This window comes from Periplaneta americana, chromosome 10 (assembly GCF_040183065.1).
Source record: "Periplaneta americana isolate PAMFEO1 chromosome 10, P.americana_PAMFEO1_priV1, whole genome shotgun sequence".
Lineage (NCBI taxonomy): Eukaryota > Metazoa > Arthropoda > Insecta > Blattodea > Blattidae > Periplaneta > Periplaneta americana.
The window spans coordinates 66,805,546-66,824,396 of record NC_091126.1 but is presented as its reverse complement, the minus strand read 5'-3'; the positions used below and the strand labels follow the sequence as shown (position 1 = coordinate 66,824,396).

The 18,851-nt window shown below is 34.6% G+C and overlaps 2 protein-coding genes and 1 non-coding gene across 6 annotated transcripts in view; all 3 read left to right on the top strand.

Moving 5' to 3' along the window:
- The first annotated feature begins 551 nt into the window (after positions 1-551).
- LOC138707771 (intraflagellar transport protein 25 homolog) lies at positions 552-9,852 on the top strand. The gene is made up of 4 exons (XM_069837651.1): positions 552-730; positions 1,372-1,478; positions 6,921-6,989; positions 8,787-9,852. The coding sequence occupies exons 1-4, from the start codon at positions 645-647 to the stop codon at positions 9,215-9,217; spliced, it is 693 nt and encodes a 230-aa protein (XP_069693752.1). The 5' UTR covers positions 552-644; the 3' UTR covers positions 9,218-9,852.
- Positions 2,663-2,736, top strand: TRNAS-ACU (transfer RNA serine (anticodon ACU)). The gene has a single exon. It is a non-coding gene; the product is annotated as a tRNA-Ser (tRNA).
- Positions 9,853-17,203: 7,351 nt separating the features above from the next.
- Positions 17,204-18,851, top strand: part of LOC138707770 (ras association domain-containing protein 1-like) — a 366,200-nt gene continuing 364,552 nt past the window's right edge. Inside the window, exon 1 of one of the 4 annotated variants that reach the window (XM_069837645.1) lies at positions 17,204-17,521. The gene's annotated coding sequence lies outside the window, so the exon portion shown is untranslated. Of the gene's footprint in view, positions 17,710-18,851 lie in introns of all 4 variants that reach the window. The other 3 variants (XM_069837646.1, XM_069837644.1, XM_069837648.1) reach the window with 3 other exon arrangements.

Sequence of the window (18,851 nt, the reverse complement as noted above, 5' to 3'; positions counted from 1 at the left end):
AACTGATTAATTAAATAGGGAATTACCTAAAAAATATATAATATTTTATTTTATGCGTATTTTATGGTATAGGCCTCAATTTGTGCAGAGCAAAATCCTAAATTACCGCATGAAATTGCAGGTCTCTTACATCATAAATGGAATTTTCTGCAACAACTTCAGTATAGGAGCGTACGTGGGGATAATATCAAGTAACAGGCTGCTGTGATAGGCATTTATATATTACAAAATCATTTTTCAATCGTATCGTAGAAATGCGGTATATCCGTACTATCTGGTGCTACGTATAACAAGAAGGGGAAATTCATTCTAAAATGTTGCCATCTTGGTGGCAAGCCAAAATATTTCTTTTGACGCTTAAGCAGTCATTGATCTCTCCCAATTTTATATAATAGTGGAAAGTGAGAGGCATGTTAAAGTGTCTAATGTGAATGTCAATAGATTTTCTTAATGCTTATGGTGTGATTATTGTAATGCCTGCGAATTTGCCAATATGTAGTTAGGATATTTCTTTCTTTAGTTGTGGTACTCGTTACGATCAATTTTTGTAGTTGTGGTACTTGTTACGATCAATTTTTGAAGTATTTACGGCAATTTTCATTGAAGACTTTTAAAGAAATACTGTAATAGTGAAAATCAGCACAATGGAGGAGTTGGCACTCGCTTCCAAAGGATGCAGTGTGTCATTTGCGTCGTCATCGTATGGAGACGCCTCGAAAATAATCGATGGGTAAGTGTACTGAAATTTTATTATTAAAATACTGAGTAATAGGTGAGGTTATGACTTTCCTTCGATACTTTCACCAAAGGCAAAGTCTTAATGGCAATGTACTGCAGTCGTTGCACATTCCTAACAAATGTATGTAATGTAGCAATTTAAAAAATGGGATAAAATGAACAATAACTGTTGAAGGTGTCACTCATGCTATTCCGGTCGCTTTGCGCTCATTTATTACTACAGAACATACTCTACTCCAACCTAATCTAACGTAACGTAACCTAACCTAACCGCATTGCTACGGTAATCTGGAGGCAGAAAAAGCCGTACTTAATGCGTTCCAATATTCGCATTTAGCATTCACAGAACAGTAACTTTTTCGCATTAATTTGAAGTAGTCCACATGTTAAAACCTGTCCCATAATCTGATAGTCTGAATGATAGTCTGCAGTTATAGGAAGTATTTTTTTCAGTTGGCAACAGTTCCTGGGCAAGATCATTCAATGGGGGTTGTGTAGCCAAGGGTAATTGCTGTTACAAGTATGAGTACATGCTACCATTGTAACTGCTGCTGCTAATGTATACACACGCTCTCTCCAGTGCGGAGCAATTTTCCTCCCTCACTGTACACTTAAATATGTTTTATGTTACAGGCAACGCAGCACATACTGGTGTTCCACAGGTCTCTATCCCCAGGTGTTCGTTTTAAGCTTTCCAGCACCAGTTCCAATATCCTCCGTCAAAATTCGGAGCTACTTAGGTGAGAATGTAGAGAGTAGATAAAACTGCAAATTATCTATCAGCAGGCACACTGCTACACACTGGTTACAAGCAGAACTTGACATTGACAATTGAATAGGACATAATAAAGTGTTCAAATTATGAAATATCAACAGTTGGAATATCATCCTAGCGTACTCACCTAAAGAGATGCTGAAACTGCCATCCATCACTTTCGACACATTTCTTACCCCTACTACAGATACTCACGGCCACTTGTGATAGTTCGTCGTGGAACACTTCGTATATTTATTTCTTGGAAACGTTGACCGTTTTGTGCCATAGACAGAATACTGGAAAAAAAAAAAAAAGAGCAAAATTACAATTTCAGTTAAATGGCAAAAAGGAACATACCTGTGCACATACATAATAGGCTAATATTAACAGCTTCTCTTCTATTATCATTTCACTATTAATGGCACACCATTATCCTTTTTCATATAATGGGGAAGGTGGGTAATTTGATGCGATAAAGCTCTTTGGAGATGAATATCTGTTGTTGTGGAATCAAGTCTTTTTCACAAACAGAAATGTCATTTGAATAATTGCAAGGAAAAATTGTTCTGGGGCCAGATATCGATCCCGGGACCCTTCGCTTAGCGCGCGAATGCTCTACCGACTGAGCTACCGCAGGAACCATACACGACACCGTCACAATTCTTCCTTTTATATCCACACAACTCACATGAGCTGACAAGACGCCAGAACTCAACTGTGAGTGCACAGATTCGTTACTGGAGGTACATTAACAGAAAGCCACAATGTAAGTCCCACAGTATTTGTGTACACTCACAGTTGAGTTCTGGCGTCTTGTCAGCTCATGTAAGTTGTGTGGATATAAAAGGAAGAATTGTGACGGTGTCTTGTATGGTTCCTGGGGTAGCTCAGTTGGTAGAGCATTCACGCGCTAAGCGAAGGGTCCCAGGATCGATACCCGGCCCCAAAACAATTTTTCCTTGTAATTATTCAAACCTGCTTTACAGGGAGCTACTACCTGAAAGCCAGATTTGTATAATACATTCGTTACTGGAGGTACTTTAACAGAAAGCCACAATTTAAGTCACTCAGTATTTGTGTGCACTCACAGCTGAGTTCTGGCGTCTTGTCACCTCATGTGAGTTGTGTGGATATAAAAGGAAGAATTGTGACTATGTCGTGTATGGTTCCTGGGGTAGCTCAGTCGGTAGAGCGTTTGCGCACTAAGCGAAGGGTCCCGGGATCGATACCCGGTCCCGGAACAATTTTTCCTTGAAATTATTCAAACCTGTTGACAGGGAGCTACTACCTGAAAGCCAGATTTGTAGAAATGTCATTTTCTCTATAATGCAATTTGCATACACCCACCCACAAAATGTGCCTGGATGTAGGTTTAGCAGGTCTTGCACCACAGTAATTTCGTATGTTTTTAACGTCAGTGACAACATTACATAGTGGGCCAGAACCTCAATCTGACTGGAAAATATTATATTTTTCGAAGTCACTGAACTTAGTGTTTCTGCTTTGTAAACACTACTCAGGTGTCTGCAGTTCATAATCCGGAACACCGAAAGGCATTCGGAAAGATTAACAACAGTAAATACATGGTGGAAGTTGAAGGCTGACGAACAGTCTGGTGGCAGTCTGCACCCAGTTGCAAGTTTAAGCAATGCAAGGAAAGATCATTCTGGGTTGTGCTTAAGTAAAATATTTTTTAATTTCACGTGGGAAGTCTGCCCAAATGGTATGTACTTTTGAATTCTGTAAAGTTCAATTAATTTATTCCATGTCAGTACTGTAATAACAATGTTCAAAATTACTGAATGGAAAATTAAATTTTCGTTTTTTCAATTTATTTTTATTTTAGGGACAGTCGGCAATAGTGGTCTTCGTTGACTCGTAAAGAGTTATTTGAATTAATTCTCGACAAGAAAAGCTCTTTTGAATCATTGTATGAGTATGTTTTGACTAGATTACAAACAGGCGAGTATTCACACTGGCCCACTGTGCAACGTTGTCACCGATGTTAAAAACATACAAAATTACTGTGGTGCAAGAACCTAAGACGTGCTAAACCTACATCCAGGCACATATTTTGTGGGTGGGTGTAAGCAAATTGCGTTTTTAAGAGAATTAAGGAATTCTCTATTTTATAAATGGTTTTAAGAAATGGAGGAAGTTGTGCGGGACATAAAAAGCAGGTTTCTGGCGAAGTATTTGGAATTATTGGAGGCTCAAGTGAAGATTCCTTAATAGAAACCAAGTGGCGTAACATTATGAAATCCATCAGTTTCGGGTGTTGGGTGGCCCCAAAATCCTTTCATGAGGCAGGATTCAAAACAAAACAACTTATGCTCGCAACTGAAATGTCCCTCCTTTCCTCCAGTAAGTGAGATGAAAGGTTCTTTGGCTATACCATTGAGTTTCTGTTGAGGAAACTTCACCTCAACCTTCAAACATTCCGAAAATTTCACCAAAAACCTGTCAAAATTCCAGCACAACTTCCATTGTTTCTTAAAGTCATTCATAAAATAATAAATAGATTTCCTAAGTCCCTTAAAACACTCTGTAAACATACTCATTTAAAATCTAGTCAAATAATACTCACATAATGATTCAGAAGAGCTTTATTTCTCAAACATTACTTCAAGTAACTCTTTGAAAGTCACTGAAGGCTGCTTTTGCTGGCCATCACCTAAAATAATTTTTTTTTTCTTAAAAAGTTGTGCACTTGCAGTTAAATCGCAATATGGAATTTAAAGCTCAAATGTTGTTTTGTATTTTGGTCACAAAGAGCCGTGTTTTCACACTTGGCACTGTTTGCAGGAAGAAAAAGAAAAGAAATGTGAATCCTATAGATCCAAAATCCTCTATACCCACCTTCACACAATGAAGGATTTTAACAGCAACTGGTGGCAAACAGAGAGAATTTTGAACCTAACAGTGGCTTTTAACAAACCGTTTGCTTCATATTTAGTGACTTTTTGAATTCAAATTGTATAAATCATTCGAATTCATTCTTAGGAAGCAATATGTGGGCATAACTCAATTACGAACAAAATGGTCTTTAGAGGGTTTTGAATCTAGAGGATTCAAGTGACCCTCTGTGAGGACTAATTGAGAACTACTTCTTGAGCAGTATGTTGAAATACATTTTTAAGGTTATTTCTCTAGGCAGTTTTGTTATTATTCGGTTGAGAAACTTTTCCATCTAGTCTGGTTTAAAAAAAAACTGAAAGTTATAATTTATATTACTGGTTGTTCTGTATGGCTGTGAAACTTGGACTCTCACTTTAATAGAGGAACAGGGGTTAAGGATGTCCAAGAATAAGGTAAAAAGGTAAAGATATCCCCGTAACATGCCATGAAGGCACTTGGGGGGCATGGAGGTAGAGCCCCATGCTTTCCATGACCTCGGCACTAGAATGAGGTGGTGTGGTCGGCACCACGCTCTGACCGCCTTTTACCCCCGAGAAAGACCCGGTACTCAATTTTATAGGAGGCTGAGTGAACCTCGGGGCAGTTCTGAAAGTTTGGTAACGAGAAAAAAATCCTATCACCACCTGGGATCGAACCCCGGACCTTTCAGTTCGTAGCCAGCTGCTCTACCAACTGAGCTACCCGGCCACCCGTCCAAGAATAAGGTGCTTAGGAAAATACGTAATGAAAATGAATAAAGAAGAAAATGTATTTGCCTATTTCTTCAAAATACAACAAATCTATTGCATTTGTTTTCTATATGACACAACAGACGAATTACCTATCTGGATACATTTTGTTTGTAACCGATGTGCATGTCAGGTGAATGGATTGTGAATAACATGCATAATAATAATAATAATAATAATAATAATAATAATAATAATAATAATAATAATAATAATAATAATAATAACAATAATAGTAATAGTAATAACAATAACAATAATAGTAATAGTAATAACAATAACAATAATAATAATAACAATAATAATAATAATACAATAATATAATAATAATAATAATAAAATAATAATAATAATATAATAATGGTTTATTTAACCTGGCGGAGTTAAGTTCATACAGCCTTCTCTAACACTCAACCAGGAACATACCCATATCTTATTTTCTTCCCCGCAAGGCTTGGTTCCATCTCCACAGCTATGTAAATTCACGAAGTTATCACTACTGGTCTATTGAAAAAACCAGGTATTTTCTTTCCTTCACCATTCCTTCCACTGGCATCTTTCAGTAGGCAATTTCTTCTTAGCCAGTGACACAGCCAATTCCTTTTTCTCTTCTAATCAGTTTCAGCATTATTCTTTCTTCATCCATTCTAAAACAGTTTCGTTTCTTATTCTGTTTGTCCATTTCACATGCTCCATTCTTCTTCATATCCACATTTCAAATCATTATAGTAGTTTCTCTTCACTTTGGTGTAATGTCCATGTTTCTGCCCCATATAATACGACAACCCACACAAAGCATTTCACTAGTCTCTTTCTTAGTTCTTTTTCCAGAGATCCACAAAAGATGCTCCTATTACTATTAAAAGCTTCCTTTGTCATTGCTATCCTTCTTTGACTTCCTGGCTGAAGCTGACGTTACTACTTATAGCACACCCAAAGTATTTGAAGTTGTCCACTTGTTCCACTGCCTCATTTCAAATTCGTAGTTTATCTTCTTTAGCTTTCTTTCGATAACCAATGTCTTCATCTTTTTTGCATTTATTTTCACTCATACTGTTCATAGCTGTCATTTTTAAAATATACTAATAGAATTGTTAGAATAATTTGAATATATACATGAAGTATGTCATGAATTATGCCAATTATTATATAATATACGCATTACTTTCATCTTTAGCAATTTATTTTTTAATATGTTGAAAATCTTAGATTGAAATTTCTAAGTTGATGAATGTTGTAATACTTAAAATTCTACAGTGATGACTGAGGACAGAAAATTAATTCATGTTGATAGCGAAATCATCTCAGGATTAATGCTGAAGGTAAAAAATTTTAACATGAAAATTATCATCATTACAAAAGGGAACAACAATAATAACTTGGCATTGGGGAATTCACGGGAATGACGCACATTAGAGCATGAAGATTCAACTGAAATTTAGCTTAAAGAAGATAATTGCCGAAGATGATATCCTATGATACAAAACATTAAGATACATGGATCATATGCAGAAACTAAGAGAAAGGTGGAAAATTGGAAAGATTGGAGAATGTTGGATTTGCAGACCTACCCTTGAGCAGAGCACTATGAATAAATGAATATTTAAAATTTTGTGCAATATTCAAAATAAATGCCTTTTTTCTTTTTTATTATTTTAGAATCATCTCTCTCTCTTCCAGCGTGCTTTAAGTTATTTTCAGTTTATCTTTTTTTTTTTTATTTTTTTAATCGTGAAGAATATTTTGAAGTAATTTCTATTTTATTTCCTTTTTTTCAGTCGAAAGGATTGCTATAGAAAAAAGCTCAGCGGAAACAACACAGCAATTTGAAAATTTATGCGAGACTGGTAAGTGAACTTGTGAAGTTTTAGACAAAAAAAATAATGTTAAGTCCCCTTTGGAAGACTGATTGATTCCATGAGAGCGTAGGTTTACAAGTGAAGGAATTTCTTATGCACGACTTCGCTCTGTTTTTCCTTTGTTTTGATTGTTCGTTTGTTGCTTTTTCTGTCTTTATAGATCATGTTTTATGAATAGGGCTAATCTATAACGAAGATATATTCAAAGAGTAAATTAAGTGCAAAATAAACATCCTTTCCCTAGTTGTGTGACCAAGCACTGCTCAAAGTGGACTTGGACACAAAAAATAATCGCTCTTCTGTAGCTTGAATTTGTCTAAGGCTGTACATTTTGTCTAAAGTGAGATTAGATTTATCAAGTACAACCAAATTTTGCAATTATATCAGTATGGAAAAATTAAGCAAATTAACAAGCATAAATTTACCATTATTTGAGCGCATGTGGCAGGAGAACTAGCTAGGAAGTTCGTATCATAATTCCGATGTTGAACTTGACTGCAATGTAACCGAATGCTTAGCAGCATGGGACGTCAACATTTAATGAAGGATAATCCGGGAAAAAATAAACGTGTTACGCATTACTGTTTGCATAGTTATTATTTAATAACAGATGAGTTAATTTTTTTGGAATCATGCATAATATCAACATTACGTAAATAATACAATAATAAGAGAATAGCTCACTTTGTTCAGAACCTAAAATATTAATATAAATTAACAATATTCACGACTCTACAAAGCCCCACAGAATGCCACTATGTGTTGTTTATGTGAACATACTGTGTATCACCTATAGTGAGCGGGAGCAGAGCAAAGCGCCAGTGACATCTGTACTCTTTGCTGTACTTAATAGAAATCTACTGTTTTGGTACGAACTTCCTACCTATGAACGTAACTGGTGTAGTTTTAACTGGACCTTGTATCAGATGTAAAGCTAAATTTTTAGCATGTTGAAGTAATTCTTTATTATTTTAGATGTTATTAATATTTCACTACAATATTTTAAAACAGATTTCATGTACGTGTTATAAGTTGTATTCAATTTTTCTCTAGAACTTTTCCGTTTAGTACGTGATAATCATTTAGTATTTTAAATCTGTAGTGCTTTCTCATTTACATGCTTTATATGATTTTTTTCAGGTCAGTTTTGTATCAAAATATACTCAAGTATTTTGAATTTTCTGTTCTTTGTAAATTAATATCTTCGTGACACAAGTTAATTTCAACTGGAGTTTACCTGAAGGAGAATAATTGGAAATTAGTTTTTATTAGCTTTTTGTGAACTCCAAATAACCAAATCATCAGCAAACAGGAGCTGTTTAATTGATTCTGATAAGTAGCCATTAGAACATTTTATACAAATTTTGGAATTGCTATAAAAACTTTTTATTGCTGTCTGTAGCCGAAGTATTATGTCGTCTTCTTTTAAAATTTGTCAGACATTTTTCATAATCAATAAATATAAAAATATTGACAAGTTAAATTCTCTTCCTTTCTCCAAAATTTGTTGTAAAAGAATAGCATATTTTGTATTATTCCATTGACCTAATTTTAATTCGCGAAAAATGAGTAATTACAAGCATGACTACTTTTTAAGCAATAAAGACAGTAGGAACCACTATTAGTTCCTTCCTTTAAAATTGTACTGTAGGGATTAAATAGTATAAATAAAGGCTTTTGTGAACAATCGTTATTTTTTTAATTGTATGTGATAGAGAACTTACAGTTCTTTAAATTATTCTACAAGTACGAAGTCCTACTAAGTTTATCTCTTTTTCTCAACAGAACTTGGACTCACTGACCACTGCCATCAAACTGAAACATTGCACGACACAAAATTTAGGGCTCGTCATCTAAGATTTACCATCAAGTCTGGTTACGATCATATATGTGCTGTGTATCGCGTCGAAGTTCAAGGAGTGCAGGGCAGAAGTGGAGAGTCTATAGTAGAAATTCCAGAAAATGACGAGACAGCAGAACTTTCAAATGTGACTCAAGTATTGAATCCATTTCAAACAAAGAGAAGTGAAGGCTTAGGAAGGACCTTAGGTCAATCCCCAAGAGAACGTGGCACTAGAATATCGTCTTCTGTAGTTCCACCTTTATGGAATGAAGAAGATGAGGAGGAAGCAGAAGGAATCACTACTCCATTGGAAACTGTGACTCGAATGCTCCCACAAGAATCAGACCCAAGTTCCGAGGAGGAAGCACATTAGAGGTCTAGTCATTAACTTGTGGTTTTTCCACATTATAGAAAAATGAGTGTCATAAAGATGACACATACTTTCTCATACGTTTGGTGCGTTTCATTAAAATTCAGTTCCTTTGTCATGTTATCAGTGATACTACCATTTTTAGTTCATTTTCTTGGACTCTCATTCAAAATACATACCTAAAGTAAAAATTTAATATGCACTCAAATTTAACATGGACATTTTGTCCTCTGGATTGCACATACAATTTATTATACCTAATCGTAAATTAAAACATTTATAAATTATCATCAGATTTCACTTCTAGGAAGCAAGAAAATTAGTTTCTTTTGTGCAATTCAGAAAACGAGAAGTTTGTTCTTATTTGAGTGCGGAATAAATGACTACATTTTGATAAGTCTTTTAAATGACAGTTCAAGGAAATAAGTGATATAATGCAATACCATTCATAACATGAGTGTATTTTTGCAAAACCAAAATGTGTAATGAGAATGTTTGTGTCGACATTATGACTCCTTACCTTATGTTCATATGTGATATTCTTTAACAAAATATATTAAATGTAAGTGAACTATGTATTTAATTGCCAATAGTTAATATACTGTACATGCACCAATAAATTATACTTGTAGATTCTATTCTTGCCACTATCACCACCCCCACTTAGCAACTTTATTTCAATCAATTTCTTTTTCTGGAATCACCTGAGAAATAATGAAGGTGAGCTTAAATTTATGTATAATATCGACTGCTTAGAACCACGTTGTTTTAACTCCAATTTTTGTAAAAATTGAGATGCTGATAGCTATAGGTAAAAGTAGTGAAATTAATAATTTTGTCGCTAAAAAGTGTCTAAATCTACAATTCCATATTCTAACTCCCTTATAGCCAATTAGTTTAGTTCCATAGTGTTCTAACTCCTCGCACCCAATAACAGTTCCCGCAACAGAGAACTGTGAAGCCAATCAGAGTCTCGCACACTATGATGTTTGGTGTTTACATCAGCTGTTGATGTTGTCTGAAGAGAGTATTGATATAGTCAAATGACAAGGAAATTGCATTCTTTGGCATGAAGGCTTAAGTGGAAGATCTCTAAATTATATCTGTTGTGCTGTCCTTAAATTACCTAATTCGTCGTAAAAGATATTCCACAATTTTAATCCAGAAAATTATTCTTTGATCAGAGAGAATGTTTATCATCACTGAAAAAGATCGTTCTACTTCCACTGAAGCGATTGGAGCATATTAAAAAAACATGCTGTTGTGAATGGACTCATATCGGTAACAGTAGCGCAAACTAAAGTGCCATTTCTGCTAATTGCTTCAAATACAATTCGACCTGTCAGACAATTATTATTTTTCTCTCTCTCCGTAATGTTTTCTTGGAATCTGTAGAAACTGAACCTCTCAGACGAGAGAAACCAACTACTTTGGAGTGTGAGGTGCAATAGCAGTAACTGGTTCCACCAACTTTCTCAGCTGACTAATCAGCTTAGGGCTGCTTTTTAGGCATGCTGCCACAAATAATGTAAATGTATTTATGTAGGATGAGATTGTCAAGAGATTTCCATTATGTAAAAATGTTGTTTTTTGTAACAGGTGTTTCATTTATAAAACAAAAAATTTGTTTTCGTTTATATATTTTATATATTCAAAATTCGTACAATATTTCATTGTACTTTTTTTTTATTATATACATTTATTTAATATATAGGCCTACATAACATAAGAGAGAAGTTTTATATAACATTCTTATTGAATTTGGTATTCCCAAGAAACTAGTTCGATTAATTAAAATGTGTCTCAATGAAACTTACAGCAGAGTCTGTATAGGCCAGATTCTGTCTGATGCTTTTTCAATTTACTGTGGGCTAAAGCAAGGAGATGCAATATCACCTTTACTTTTTAACTTCGCTCTAAAATATGCCATTAGGAAAGTTCAGGATAACACAGAGGGTTTCGATTTGAACAGGTTACATCAGCTTCTTGTCTATGTGGATGACGTGAATAGGTTAGGAGAAAATCCAGAAATGATTAGGGAAAACATGGAAATTTTACTTGAATCAAGTAAAGCAATAGGTTTGGAAGTAAACCCCGAAAAGACTAAGTATATGATTATGTCTCGTGACCAGAATATTCTACGAAATGGAAATATAAAAATTAGAAATTTATCTTTCGAAGAGGTGGAAAGAGGAGGAAATTAAACGCAGAATAAATATACGAAATGCCTGTTATTATTCGGTTGAGAAGCTTTTGTCATCTAGTCTGCTGTCAAAAAATGTGAAAGTTAGAATTTATAAAACAGTCATATTACCAGTTGTTCTGTATGGTTGTGAAATTTGGACTCTCACTTTGAGAGAGGAACAGAGATTAAGGGTGTATAAGAATAAGGTTCTTAGGAAAATATTTGGGACTAAAAGGGATGAAGTTAGAGGAGAATGGAGAAAGTCATACAACGCAGAACTGCATGCATTGTATTCTTCACCCGACATAATTAGGAACATTAAATCCAGACATTTGAGATGGGCAGGGCATATAGCACATACTGTATGGGCGAATCCAGAAATGCATATAGTGTGTTAGTTGGGAGGCCAGAGGGAAAAAGACCTTTGGGGAGGCTGAGACGTAGATGAGAGAATAATATTAAAATGGATTTGAGGGAGATGGGTATGATGATAGAGACTGGATTAATCTTGCACAGGTTAGGGACTGATGGTGGGCTTATGTTAAAAAAATGTTATGTTTTATTTAACGACGCTCGCAACTGCAGAGGTTATATCACTGTCGCTGGTTGTGCCGGAATTTTGTCCTGCAGGAGTTCTTTTACATGCCAGTAAATCTACTGACATGAGCCTGTCGCATTAAGCACACTTAAATACCATCGACCTGGCCCGGGATCGAACCCGCAACCTTGGGCATAGAAGGCCAGTGCTATACCAACTCGCCAACCAGGTCGACTGGTGGGCTTATGTGAGGGCGGCAATGAACTTACGGGTTCCTTAAAAACCATTTGTAAGTAAGTAAGTACATATAATAGCAGAAAATATCCATCAAAGCAAAAAAAGGCAAAATAAAAACTGACTCTATCATTCTAAACTTGTTTATCTTTATTAAACTCTTTCGTATATCAACCCAGATAAAAAAAGTAATTTTGCCTGGCTGTAATGAAGACATTATCAAGCTGAACAAAGACAGATTTAAAAAATAGGAAATTCACACTATTGCAGAGTTCAGCTGACATACTATAGTGCGTTTTCCTCCTTATCATTGCACTTCAGTGTGGTTGAATTAATTTGGTCCCAACTAAAGAATGATGGAGCCGAACATAATTTAACTTTTAGGGTTAGTGATGTAACACTTCTCTTTTAATTAACATTGTCAAAAGTGATACCAAAACACTGGAGAAAAGCGTGTGCGTGTGCGTGTGAAAGGAGGAAAAGTTTTATTGATAGAAAGACGGATTAATTGACAGAGTTGCAGATCGGTTTGTAATCAACGTGATGTGTAGGAGAGAGAGATAACGAGGATGAAGAGAGGAACAGGCCGCCAATGACACTTCCACGGACACCATGGAAGAAACAGCAGCAATGCCATCAACTTTCTAATAGCATCTGTACAAGAGAGAGGGTAAGTATATGTAGGGTAGAAAGGAACTTATTACATTACAGTAATTCACAGAGGTAATAGATCAAGTCAATGCGAACAAGTTTTGTCAAATAAGTTTATTGATATGTCCAATAGTTTCGAGAATACGAAATTTAACGTGTTACAATGCTGCAAAGAGTACCAGTGCTCCTTGAGGACGTTGCTCTACAGTGGGGGTAACTGCAAACATCCACTCTACAAGACTTGCGAAGGGGAATGTAAAGAAAAAATCATCTCATCTGATGTGTTTCGATCAAATTAGTGTACATACGTAACAGTTAATACATTTCTTAATCTTTAATGGGTTTTTTCAGTGGGTTGTTTTATGGTGCTGCGTCAACATCTCAGGTTATTTACCGCCTGAATGACATGAAGGTGATAATGCCAGTGAAAGGAATCCAGGGTCCAGCATCGATAGTTATGCAGCATTTGCTCATATTGGGTTGAGAGAAAACCCCAAGCAGGTAACTTTCCCCGACCGGAATTAGAACCTGAGCGACCTGGTTTCGCTATCAGATATGTTAACTGTTACTGCACAGGTGTGGACTCTTTAATGGGAATAGTTTTGTTTTATAAGAATGTACAGTCTTAGAAAAAAGTTTTGTCGCACATACTTTAGAAGTCCCAGAAAGGAGGCAGTGCATATGATCAGACATATAACGAAACGAAACTAATTTCATTACGTCAACTAGTTGTTCTCTTGTGGACTAGGTCACTCATCCTCTGATCATGCGCACTGCCTCCTTTCCGAGACTTATGAAGTATCTGTGCGACAAAACTTTTTCCTAAGACTGTACATTCTTTACTATTTTGTAATTAAGTAAAAAGCAAACAAATCAACAGATACTGTGAATGTTAAGTAAGTTTCATGGTATTAAATTTAGAGTTAGAGTGGTTATAGCATAAAAGAATGTTAAAACCAAACAATTTGCGTAATTAATCCATAGAATACTTTTTATCTACAGTAATTTGATCGAAACGTATCTGATGAGACGTTTTTGTTTACATTCTCCTCTCGCAAGTCTTGCAGAGCAGATGATTGCAGTTACACCCATACCCACTGCGGAGCAATGTCTCAAGGAGCACTGGTACTCTTTGAGTGTTGCAACGCGTTACATTTCATATTGTATCAAAAAATTGATTTGACGAAACTTGTTTGCATTGACTTGATCTAGTACCTCGGTGAATTAATATAATAGGTTCTCTTTCACCCTGTATGTTGTCTCTGTTCAAAATTTTGTCTCAACTTGTTCCTCAGATACTGTAGTACAGCATTTTCATAGCTTTGTACAATTAAATGATAAATATGCTGTAGGGATTTCACACTTTGTTCTACAAACATTAGAAAAATGTAAACTGTAAGACAAGTTGTTGCCCCAAACTTATGATGGTGCTTCTTTTATGCAAGGTTCATAACATTTTGAGTTTGCTCAATACATACCAGTAATTACACTGCAAGACACACCAATGCAACAAGTGTGTCCTAATAAAGCCAATAAGATTTTCTTTTTCAAATCTGTCAGAATTCTCTTTATTTCTCTTTGTATCAAGTAAGGGAACAGGTTTACTCCAAGAAGTGTGTGGTCGACGACTTCCATATCATAGTCAAACTAGATGAAATTTTTAAAGCAGGGTAGTGAACTCTGTTTACACAAACAAGCGTTTCTAGACACTAGAATACTATCGTACATAATTTTCACGTATAATGGGTAAACAATTGATCCTCACTACTTTTCCCGCCAAGCGAGCCCCTCCTCCTTCTAGCTATGCCCCTATCTGTCAGTTGCTGACTAGCAGTCATTACAGCAAGTTGCAACTTACACGCTTAGCTAAGTTATTATATATTCGGAAGTGTACATCAGATTTATGTATCAATAGCATTAATAGAAAATTCTCTGTCACTGCAGTTTATAAGTGTGTTTGATCTAACAAACTAACTCTGAATGATAACTTACGTGATGATTCCGACACTATTGTGAAAATTTTAGTATAGAAGAAAGTTCAGATGATGGTGCTGAAGACAATGTAGAGTTTGATGATGAAGTTTGTAACAGTCACAAGGATCCAGAATACATACTGGGATGATGTTGCAGCTCAAGGAGAAAAAAAAGAATGGAAGATACAGAAGAAAAGATTGAAAATAATTTATTGTATGGAACAAGCGAATGGAGAAAGAAGAAAAATAAGCGAGAAAATGGGAAAGTCACCATGTATTCAGCTGCCAAAGAAAAAAGAAAGTGTACGAAATTCAACCAAAACACCTCCAGTTGAAGCAGAAGAGAATTCCTATGTTGAAAATCCAGTAATAAAATTTCAATCGAATTTAAAGCCAATTTCCCACACTTTTCTTTTGGAAGAAAGTTTTTCTTGCCGCCTGTCCTGCTCTCGCGTATCTTTATCACTAAATCAAATGTAGATGATAAGTTAGGCACTGGACCATGATAATGCTCACAACAATAATGTTGTATCAAACATGTTTGTAGATAGGTGGGTGCATTCTGGGGCTACCACTAGTACCAAGATTCATAATAATCCATTGATTTTCATGTAAATAAACATTACTCAACCAAAAAACAAACCAAATATATAAATCTAAAGAACGCAACAAAACTGTATTCTGAAATATTTTTTGCAGTTAGATTTATATTGTTTTTGTTTCCCGTAAATTTATTTTGACACAAATAGAAATTAGAAACAAAGAAAAAAAACTAAACTAAAGAAAAGAAATAAAAATTATATTAAACATATTTTATTGTAGTTAGATCTGTATGATTTTATATTTCATGTAAGTTTATTTTCGTGAAAATAAAAATTAGAAACAAAAAAGAAACCTAAACAAAACTGCAAAGAAAGAAATAAAAATTATATTCTGAAAAGAACATAGAGCTCAAAAAAGCAATACAGTACTATTCAATGACAATAGCATTCTAGGGTTGAACAATATAAAATTATTGTGGGTGTGATTCCTTGTCGATAAGGAAATAGGAGTGCATTAATGAATTATCTTGAAGATGAAGAATATCTTTTTTTCCCTGAAAATGTTGAACCTAATAATAATAATAATAATAATAATAATAATAATAATAATAATAATAATAATATCGTTGACATATTTTACAACATATTGCAGAAGAAAACCACACCAGTGACATCTTCAGAAGTTCAAAAGTTTTGTACTGCTATTGCCGACATCAGGGAAGATGCCTACTCATATGTTAACACACATCCAGTGCTCCCAAAAGGAACACAAAGTAGCCACGAAATGTCACTGATAAATTATTCCAATAGAGAGACAATTCTCACGAAAATGACATTCAGATTCTTATTTACTACAAATATTAATTTGCATTTAATAATTTATCTCTGAAATTCTGACTGATATGTACAGCTATTATCAGGCAGTACATATCACTTGACGATATATGTCAGAGGAAGAACGGTTATTGTATAGCCTACTGTACATCTAAAGTTTAATTAGCGTAACATGTTACTACTACAGTCAGTGATGTATACAATGGAGGGGGGAAAGGGACTAGCCAGCCTACCCCATTATCTCGTGGCTTAGTTGGCTCATGAGCGATGCCTTATTAGTGTCATAAGATTCAGACCTGTTTACTGATAGTTGACTAAACAATCAGGTAATCACAATTATTATTAACTGTTATCTTATCTTACTGAAAATGAAGTTTTTTTTTTCGGTAATTTAGTAGGAGACGTCGTTGCATATAGACCACTTTTACACTAAACCTAACCTTAGTGTATACAACGTATACTAAAACACTAACCTAACCTGTCATAGATTAAGGAAAAGGTCAGGTTAGGTCAGTTTAGGATTTTAGTGTATCTTGCAAAAACAAATTTTAGGTTTACCAGTAGTGTAAAAGTGGTCTATATGCAACGTCGTCTCCTAGCAAATTACTTTTTTTTTCTTCAAATCAACTTATAATGGTTCATATTCAATTTTTTATTCTAAACAGTCTTTTATTTGAAAATTGTGAGACTTGTGAATAATATAACATTCATATGGTTTGTATTTCCCAGATTTTCCGATGATCTTGTTACCAACCATATCGATTATAAGATTTTACCCGAGCCTTCACAGCTAAAGTGGAAGAGGGACATTTAGTACTATGAATGATTACACATATTTTTATAAAAATAGCGAATTGTGACTATTTGAAATTCTATATTAACTTTGCAAATTACTTTCAAACTTTACATGATATAAAGTGTGAATAAAGAAGAGATTTGTACTGGAGATATTAAATATTTAAGGAAACTTTTCAGGACTAATCTTTCAGAGGGAAATTAGAAAGACTGTGAAGGGAAATAAACTGTCACTAGAAGCCTTGCGGCTGCATATTGAGAGTTTGACAGCTCAATTTAATTATTTGCTACGAAGCTCAAATTGTTCGCATTAGAACTTATTGGATGCCAAGTTTTGTAGAAAATGCATACGGCAACGATAGTACACAAGAAAACCCCCTATATTTATTCATAGATACGGCTGGAACAAAGTGTCAATTACAATACTTTCGAAGTACCAAATTAGGGTATTTAGAATAGTGTGTTATTTCAATTTTTCAGAATGAAAGTATCGCTCCGAATGGCTTTAATGCCACGTAATTGTTGTAATAAAAACAACACGTGATATACGGAAAGGTATAACCTTTCACATACTACTTTTCTGTGTTGTGTAAGTCAGTGTTACATAATAGAAAACAAGCGATAATCTGACATTGTATTATGTAAACTGTCGATTCGCTATCAGATTAACGTACAGGTTATATATTTCGGATATCAATTTATTTTGTAACAATTTACCAAAAAAGTTGAATTTGAATATGCAGGTGAGGGCATGCATTATTGTAGTAAATATCATTAGGCCTACGTTAGAGTAGTGCTCAAGCATAATGTTAGCTGGTAATTGCTGTATTTGAAATTAGTTTTCTTCATAAAAACATATTGTACCTCAGTATTGCATTCAAGATTGGAGTTTTGACAGGCTCTGGTCTTCAGTGCAAGTTTTGGTCTGGAATATGTGCAATAGTATGTTATATTAAAATAATTTTATTTTTAGTGTCTTAGAAGCACTTCTCTGTTCTCACATGAGTAAGCCTAGTGCTATGAAGTTTTATGCTGGCTTGGGTTGTGTGAACATTGCAATTTTTTTTAATTGGAGAAGTTGACTGTAACTGGTGCTTGAAGATAGTGTGATTAACAAAGCAAGCAATAGTACTGGTAGTAGTAATAAAAAGACGTTTGCGTCCATAAAATCCGGTAGAAAAGTTCCTTCACATGTTACTGTAGGCTGCACATATTTAAATTCTTCAGTAATTATAATTTTTTGTTTCAGTAACTGCATACTTTGTCACACCAAGATTTCGAATTAAAAGATGTCAAAATTACTTGTGATTTAGTTTGTTGGCACTGAATTTGCTTCTATGATAAGCTATACATCTTCACATAATGAAAATAGAGATATAAATCTCGATTTTTACGAGATTAAATACAGAACCTTCTAAAAGAATTTTCTGGCTCTTCTGAGTCTGTCTTGCTCTTTACTGCTACTGTAAGTGTTTTTAAAGTGAATGGTATTATGTACTGTACTGTATATAACTTCAGATTAATAAACTATCCTTACTAGTAGTTGACAAAATAGGCCAAATGACAATTAAGATCTTGCACACAGAGACGTAATAAACTTCTTAAATGTTTACCGCAAGCATTAACATAAACATCAGTTTTGTAGAATAACTAAGAATTGAGAAACATGTATTAGAAGACGTGTAAATTGTGCATGTAAATTTGTCTTTCGATAAATTGATATTAGCATATAGTACTGAAGTGTACTACAATGCACTACTTAAATGCCATTAGATTTTTTTTGTTGTAAAAAATAACGTATACTGTCAGCATTATTTCTTTGCTTTTAAGTAGCATTTACTCCCATAGTTTTATTACAAGTTTCCCTTATACGCTTCACACTGTG

What these genes read in the sequence shown, in the direction of transcription:
- LOC138707771 (XM_069837651.1), top strand. Translation starts at nt 645, where the DNA reads ATGGAGGAGTTGGCACTCGCTTCCAAAGGATGCAGTGTGTCATTTGCG. An exon ending in GCCTCGAAAATAATCGATGG is followed by an intron (nt 731 to 1,371) that starts GTAAGTGTACTG and finishes TTTATGTTACAG; the next exon opens with GCAACGCAGCACATACTGGT. An exon ending in TGAAAATTTATGCGAGACTG is followed by an intron (nt 6,990 to 8,786) that starts GTAAGTGAACTT and finishes TTTTCTCAACAG; the next exon opens with AACTTGGACTCACTGACCAC.